Source organism: Lissotriton vulgaris, chromosome 7 (genome assembly GCF_964263255.1).
Source record: "Lissotriton vulgaris chromosome 7, aLisVul1.2, whole genome shotgun sequence".
Taxonomy (NCBI): Eukaryota; Metazoa; Chordata; class Amphibia; order Caudata; family Salamandridae; genus Lissotriton; species Lissotriton vulgaris.
In genome coordinates, this window is record NC_141695.1 from 382,921,718 (window position 1) to 382,929,986 (window position 8,269).

Genomic DNA, 8,269 nt, shown 5'->3' on the forward strand with positions numbered 1-8,269 from the left:
GATCATCTAGATTTGTGGTGTAATGTGAGCCAGAAATCAAAGGATGCCCCATTCTACTGCCTCTCGGTTCCACAGCATCATTTAGAAGTGATGAAGCTGCTGAGGGAGAGCGAACTGAGAATCCTGCCTTTGAAAATCCTTGCTGGTGGTCCATCCACCTGAGCACTTCTGACTCAGCAGCGTCAGGAGGACCGCCCCAGTTGGACTGCGCTTTCCGATGCTGTTTTGCCTGATCATGACTGTCCTGAAAGGTATTGGATGTGTCGTAGCTGTATACTTGGACTCATGGAATGTCATGCATGTCATACATAATGTCAAGATGTCATATAGAATGGTGGTGACAGACGCGGAGGAGAAAGCTGGGAGCTGGTGAGGACGGTTGGATGGTATCTTCCTCTGTGGACAAATACGTTATTTTAATCACACATGTTTATTGGCATCCTTCATGCAGCCGCGGTCTGTACAGGTAACATCGGTGAGACGGTGGGGCCAGGTAAGGGGGGATTTTGAGGGAAAATTAATTATTTATTTCATTTTCCCTCTGCATCGTCCCTCGAAATCCCCCTTTACTTGACCCCACTGCCACACCGCTGTTACCTGCACGGGCCGCTGCTGCCTTCATGTCATTCGATGCTACAGTGTCGCAAACAGGGAAAGTCCAGAAATGTCCCTATGCAATTGAGATGGAAGAAAGCTCCCATCGCATCAGAGACATTTGTGTTTTTTTCCAGAAACAAAGCTGCTTTCTGAAAAATACACAATGCCAATCAGACCACCATGCGTGGCATTGTAATACATTTGAATCAAAATTGTGTCTCACAGTGTTGGTTGTAGCACTTTCCATGAAAATTCGCACACCGTCACGTGGCTAGCCAACAGATGCAAGTCAGGCCACGGCGAGCTCCTGCAGCCTCTGCTGCATCCTGGTCAGCCTGCTATTGTCTGAATGACCTATTTAGTCTTTCTTGGCCAAGGCTCTTGGGCAACCTATGAATTCTGAAACAGAAACTTTGTGGTGCAGGTTACCTACAGGTGGTGGTTTCTTCTTGCCTGCTTGTAGTGCATCAGATATTGCTTTTCAAGAATCAGTTCTTGCAGCGATACTTGAGATTGTGTTAAGGAGTTTGGTAAAACCACAGATATACTTTATTTAAAAATTCCATGAAATTATGCAAACATTTGAAAAAAAGGCATTTTAGCAGGTAATGTATTGAACCTGTAAGTCTGTGACTTTAAATGCTTCGATGACTTCTAAAGGGGACTGACACGGGTTTTGTTCAATCAATCTAACCATGATGCTATCTATTTTGTGTAGTGTATTTGAAATGTTCTGTAGTTGTAATACTTTTCTCTCTCCCTTTCTCCCCTGCAGCTCTTTGTCATGACGTTGTCGATGTGTCTGTGTAGGAATCTTGATCAAGACTACAATAAGCTTGCCCGGTACTAGCCGTTTCCTTGGAACAAGCAGGCGTGTCAACAGATGAAGGGCAGCTTGTTTTCTTCAGTCTGGACAAAAAACACATTTCCCTCACCCCAAGCATACAAAAGAGCCAGCTCGCAAGGACCCACACATCACCCGCTTGTATTTAGGGTCGCTGTGGGTGCAAGGACTCAATGCCTTCTCTATGCAACCTGACTGGCTGGTAATACAAATATGACATGGAGACATATTTCTAGGTGATGACCAACCCAACATAAAGACTCCACAGAGGTGAGAGGTGAAGGACTTAGCACTTGAGTGCTCAGGCATTAATTTGATACTCATTTACACCCTAATGAAGTACTCTCCCCCATGACTTTTCATGCAATTTTACCAACATTAGTAGAGCCACCCTGAGCTCAGAGAGAAAAAAAAAAGCAGTGGTGTTCATGGAAACTCGGACATTTTGTTTTCATTTTCAATGGGTCTGATCATTCTAACAGTATTCCGATGACGTAAGGAGGTACGACAACTGTTGGCCTCAAATGCAACTATTGAGAACTGAAGGTCTGCAGCTAGGTACAGTCAAGCTCTAATTCCCTGCTGGTCAGGACCAAGAGCTTGCTGTTGATAACCCTGTTTCCACTCTAGATGTAGACTGGTTCATACCACTTTTATTTAAAGGGCTAAATTTGAGCTTCCTTCTGAGTTCCTCAATCTTAATCCTCAAATTGCACTGTTGCTAATGCTCTTATCTTGACCTCATTTATGATCAAATTGATGAGCCTGCACCGTTCCAGGTGCAGTTTTGAACAGGTGATATTGGAAGCTGGTCATGTCTTTGATAAATTATGGGATCACACAGTCCAGTTGCCTCTTTCAAGCTAGTCCCATTTACCATACAGCTAGGAACAAGGATACAGCCAATCAAATGCAGCTACTGCACAAAAACATATTCATTGTAATCCACATTACCACAAAGGCAGGCACAAGGGTACAGCTAATAAACTTTCAGCTATGGCTCATGGACAAAAGCATCTTTTATGTAATCTACACATTTCTCGTTCCTCAAGTTCTCCCAGCCCACGGTGGCTAGTTGGACTCCTGTACTGTCACCCCCTACAAGAACTAGCTTGTCCTCTAAGATTTAAACCACTCAAGATTCCGAAGCTGTCCATGAAACAAAAAATACCTTCATGGCTTTTAGGTTATTGACCTGAAACTGTTTGCACTACCATAGACTGTCTATATGTAACACCTCCCTCCCGGTGTGTGCAGTGCTGCACTGTCACTCTGTATGCAAACCCTTGAAGGTCCTTTAAAGTAAATTCGACTCACATTGTATTTAAAAGCATGCTTCAATCTCTTTGGCATGTGGTGGATTGTGAAGTGTGGGGTATGTATTCATTTTGTGAAAGAGGTAGTGTGGATTTTTTGCCTTTTAATCCATGGTAATTGCCACAGGGTTGTGGCTTTGTGGTAAAGATGTGAAGTTGTAAAACATCGAACTGCAACATTTGAGTTCTCTCTGACCCAATGAGGTCCTAGATGCTGCTGGACTGGACAATTGACTTCATCTCTGTATCCTCCTGTGGAGTGCTCAGGGATTTTTTTATTTGGCAGGTGTAGTGCATCTTAAAGATAACTTGAAATACCGTGAACTACTCCCCATATGACTGCTCAGCAGACTTGCTATACTTATCACATGCAGCTTTAGTTAGGGGCCTCATTGGACCACAATGGCGACCTTTTTTAAAAAAGCCAGTGGGTGTCTGAATGAGCTGGTCTTAAACATGCTCGTCCGTGTGTCTTCAGCAGGATTCGCCACCACGTGCATCTACCAGCAGCCAAGGTCTCGGGGCATACTTATCTGCTGTCCTTAACATGCATGTGTTTACTCTTCATAAACCAGTATTGAGGGGCCAATATTTCTCTGAGAGCTCTAACGATCCCCTAACTACCCAGATAAGAAGGGTCAGTGCGTCCACCTATCATAGGATCCCTGTTTAATCTGCTGTGTAGCTGTTCTGCTCACCTTGCTTGGCTTCTGCTACTAGATCCTCGCTGAAGGATTCTGGAGTTGTGTGACCCTTAATTTGTAATTGTGAATTATTTTTAATATGTTTTCTTGATGAATATACCCAGTAGTGTTATAGCAGCTGCGATCAGCAGGTATAAAGGAATGACAGAGGATCCTTATCTTTTTTGACTCATAAAGACTGTGGAGTGAATCCATCTCTGCTTTTTGAAATCGTGAGGAGGGAAACCAAGATATGAAAATGCTTGCACGTTCACTTGCCACATTTGTGGTCACAGACATCTTTTATAGATACATGGTACTCTAGACTTCCCATTGCCTTGCACACATTCTGGAAATTATTTTCACATTCACGATATTCTAGACTTCCTTCTAGGCATGCATGCTACTAAGACTTTCTAATGATGTGCAGCATACGCAAGACTTCCCAGAGACGTGGATAAAATTCTAGAGTTAACTTGACATGTGTGCTCCTCAAGGCTTCCATTCCATGCGTGGTAGTCAAGATTTCCTATTTACATACTTGGAATTGTAAACTTCCTGTTGACCTGTATGGTGCTCTAGTTTTCAAAAACCCAATGCAGAGAACTGTAGATTTCCCATTAACATGCATGACAATCTGGATTCTCTGTTTGACATACAAAGGATTCTGGATGAACTTCTAATATGACACGCGTGACACTAGCGTGTGACACTCTTCGTTTTCCATTGAATTGCAGCGACCCTTAGCATTCCTATCACTCAAGAAGCATGCATCTACTTGAAGCAACTAGTGGTTCTGAACCACCCAAACATGAATTTTGGAGAATCGTGGGGTATTTGCATTTTGGAGATACAGGCTATATATGTTGTTATTAAATCAACTGATGTCATCTCAGCCAATCAGAAAGAGCTTCTAACCCAAAACGCCCATATACCTGCCATTTTGTCTTCAGAGTGACTCCAACTTTTCTTGGTGATTCAAAGCGTGGAGACATTCTTTCCCCGTGGTAATACTGAATTTGTTTTTAAGTATATATCACCAACATGAAAAGTTTCCACCTTACACATTGACAAACCAGGGTACTATTCTTATTTCCTTACCAGAGAGACTGTATACAATATTTCACTAGTGCATTTTTTTGCAACAGAAAAATTTTACAGAGAAAAATTCAACAGTGAAATTACAACAGAGAAACTTTGGAACAATCCATTTTAGATGACCACAATAAAAAAAAGTCCTGCAATACTTTTTCGATACTCAAACTGTTAAAAAAAAGTAGTTTGGATAGAGTTAAGGTTAGTTTCAGCTTTAGAGTAGAGTTAGTGTTAGTGTGAGGTCTCATGCTAAAGTAAGGGTTAGTAATAATTGTTGAGGTTAGATTCAGTGTTAGTGTAAAATTAAAATCTGTGGTAGAATGGGGTGAGAGTTAGAGCTAGTTACAGTGTTTGTGTAAGTTTAGAGTTAGCGTGAGGGCGAGAGGGCGAGAGTTAGGGCTAGTTTCAGTGTAAATGTTAGAGTTACTGTTAGGGTGAGCATGAGGGTGCGAGTTAGAGTTAGTTTTAGTGTCAGTTTAGAGTTAATTAGAGGGTAGCAAGTAAGGCAGAGTTGCAAATAAAGTTAGTGTTTGAGACTCTGAAAGTGAGTTTGAGTTAGGGTTGTTTAAACTATTGTCATTTCAGAGAAATTCATTGTAACCATTTTATTGCAGCAAGCAAAGTAATTTTGTTTTGTAGCGGGATTGGTTGTGGGATATTCTCAATTGTGGTATTTCTTTGTATTGTTTCTCTTTGTAATGGCATTGTTCCATCAGGTCACAGATAGTGTGCTGGTCAGATCAGGACATGTGGCAAATCTCTTGCCAGTTGTGGTCTTTCTTTATTGGACCCTCCCCTGAGTTGTCCTGTGTGTGTTATACAAGTGCTGATTAACAATAACAGCATTCACTTTTAGGGTCAGTGGTTGGTCCGTTCTTCATTCGAAGAGCTGAGCCTGTCGGCTTTGCAATACAGTGAACGAGAAACCGGTTCAAATTCATCAAGTGACAGTAGTTCCCCAAGGGCAATTTTCTCCAAATGGCAAAATTGTACATTGCCAAGTAGACACATGGGTCCATGCCTAATTTCCTGAGGACTTCTGTGCTTGAATGTCTCCTTCTGTGGACCATTTCTGAGTTTTTACACATCTACTATCATTATGCTATTGATAAAGTGCCCAGGTCTACACCTTGTTTAGAAGGCTTCTTCAGAAGGAACTCTGTTGAGCATGTGTGTTTGTTCTCTAGAGAAGCTCAGTGTACTCTATAAAATGTTTTTAAAAGTCTACTGCTCAATAGTTTCATATGTTCTATTCTTCAATAGATCATTCCTTAGAGTTCCATGCGGATTGAATCGTTTTTGTAGAGACCAGGTCATGGCCCAGTGAGATAGTGGAGGTATGATTTAATTATAAATAGGATTAAGAATACTGAGAATTGTGATATGTGGAAGACATGCCATTATTATAGACATAACTGTGAAGCACTTTGGGATGGACTTTGTTATATTGAGCTGCACAGAAAATGTAAATAAACCCTACTGTTGTATGAATGCGCTGTAATAACAGGTGTTGTTGCCCTCCCCGAAATCAACATTCCAACTTATAATTTGGATGTTGCACTTGGATTGTTGCAATGGGTGCACTGGCCCATTGAGCCATCTCTCCAGTACCATTCAAAACTATACCTTTGAGGTGTTTGTGAGTGGGACGTTGAGGGATTATAAGGGGGATGAAGGGAGTAAAATAAAAAGACTTTTTTTAATACGTTTCTACAAATGCTTTTAAAATGTTTTGCATGTGATGTGATGACAAAAATAATAAAATAGAATAAATAATACTGGAGCCTGGCTGTCCAAGTCTTTTTACCTTTTTTAATTTGAGAAGATCAAGATGGTGGGATGGTACAGGGTGATGTTTGTCCAGAGGTGTATACATTGTTTATGAAAAAACATTGCTTTCCTTAGCAGTGCTCAATTTGTAAAAGAATAAGTGTATGGGCCCAAAGGTTTGCTCAGAACCCTGCGGCTGGCGCAGGTTACTGAATACCATAGCGGTCTCTGTAAATCACCACAAGACACTTCCTGTCTCTTTATTCCACTCTTGCAGGTTTTTTTTCTTCCCTGTTTTCTCCATTTGTCATAGTTTTCCATATTTCTCTTCCTCTGTCTTTCCCCTTTTGGGTTTTTCTCTCTCTTGCCAGGATCAAAGTCTATTGAGGAAAAATAAGTGCAGTCTCAAAAATAAGTGTTGGTGATCCTCACCTGCAAGCACCAGCTCAAATTAAGCACTGCTTTTGAAGCTTTATTATCAGTTGTTCGGAGTAGATTGGGCGATACTGCTCAGGGCAACTCCAAGGCTCCTGGTGTCTGTAGGCCAACATAATCAGACCTGCAAATTTCAGACACAATAGTTCTGGGCTTGAAAACACCTGACCCGGACTTATTAGTGGAGCTGTGGGACTCTGAGCACGACAGCTGCTGTGCCCACCCCACCTGCATATTGTAGCTTGAGGAAGAGGAAAAAGCTCTCCCTAGCTGTAGCTAAACCCCTGTTGAAAGATTTGAGTCTGCCTGATTGGATACAATCCTAGTCAGGCTACAAGATGTTACTTGCCACCAAAAGCCTAACCAAAGAGAAGCATATTGGACCTAATTTAGAGTAATGTGTGAGTTGTATATCCCTTAATATTGAGCCTTTACTGTTCCCTAAACAACAAAATTATCTGGCTATCAGTAGCAACCAGTGGAGGGAATTCCGTGAGGCAGGGCGGGGGAGGGGCAGGGTGGGAGGCAGTAAACACCGGAATATGGATGAACGGAGGTAAGTAAACAATTAAATAATAAAAGGAATTTCATTGCACATGCTGCATCGCATTTTGCATTTAAGTAAAATTGAGATATTGGGTAATTAGGACTAGATTAGATTGTGAATTTGTTTATACCAACTGTTGGGCAGAGGTGGACACCTCCCAACACCAGCCCTATGTAAAAAAGTGGATGTTGCCCAGCATAGCCAGATCCGTTTGTTTGTTTAAGTGATTTACGGGTGGAGGGTGATCTGGCTATAATTTTTCCCTCTGAAGCTCCTTTGCGTTAATGCTTTAATGTTACCACCAGACTCTCTTTTAGACTCTTAAGATTTGCATAGTTTTGCCTCGATATGATGGTGAAATTTAAATATATGTATATATCTATATATTCTTGGCGTGGTGCATCCATTGGGGCGTGGGGGGATATTGAAAATGTTAGTTACTATTTTTTAATATGTGTTTCAAGGGTTACATTACACTGAAAGGAGGTCTGTTACTCTGTCACACGGATGGTGTCATCAGTGATGTCATGAGTAATGTCACTGACCATGTCATGAGTGATGTACTATGTGACGGCATCAGCAGTGCATTGCAGGCGCGCTTGTTATAGTGAGTCCAACTAACTATAACGTAGGAATTTCAATGGTTTTATGTCAGTAAAATTTCCAGCTAACTATAACTGGTGTGAAACCTATGGTTTTTTCAGTGAATTTCATAGGTTTTTTAAATGCTAATTCCCAACTATAACTGGTGTGAAACCTATGGTTTTTTCAGTGAACTTCATAGGTTTTTTAAATGCTAATTCCTAACAATATATAGGGCCTGAAACCTATGTTTCTTTCAGTGAATTTCAAAAGTTTTTTTAATAGCAAATGTATATAGCTATGAAATGTAATATTTTTTATAATGAATCCTATATTGTATATTTATATAATACTATTTTTTTATGTATATTTTTCATGTTTTTTTTATTTTTTATTGTGT

General features: G+C 40.9%; 1 protein-coding gene across 1 annotated transcript in view; it reads left to right on the forward strand.

Annotated features, from left to right (window-relative positions):
• Positions 1-6,322, forward strand: part of LOC147701696 (CD82 antigen-like) — a 208,604-nt gene extending 202,282 nt beyond the window's left edge. Inside the window, exons 9-10 of the mRNA XM_086930329.1 lie at positions 1,373-3,394; positions 3,443-6,322. Of these exons, the coding sequence (XP_086786455.1) occupies positions 1,373-1,447 (75 nt within the window). The 3' untranslated portion in view covers positions 1,448-3,394; positions 3,443-6,322. The remainder of the gene's footprint in view (positions 1-1,372; positions 3,395-3,442) is intronic.
• The last annotated feature ends 1,947 nt before the right edge of the window (positions 6,323-8,269 follow it).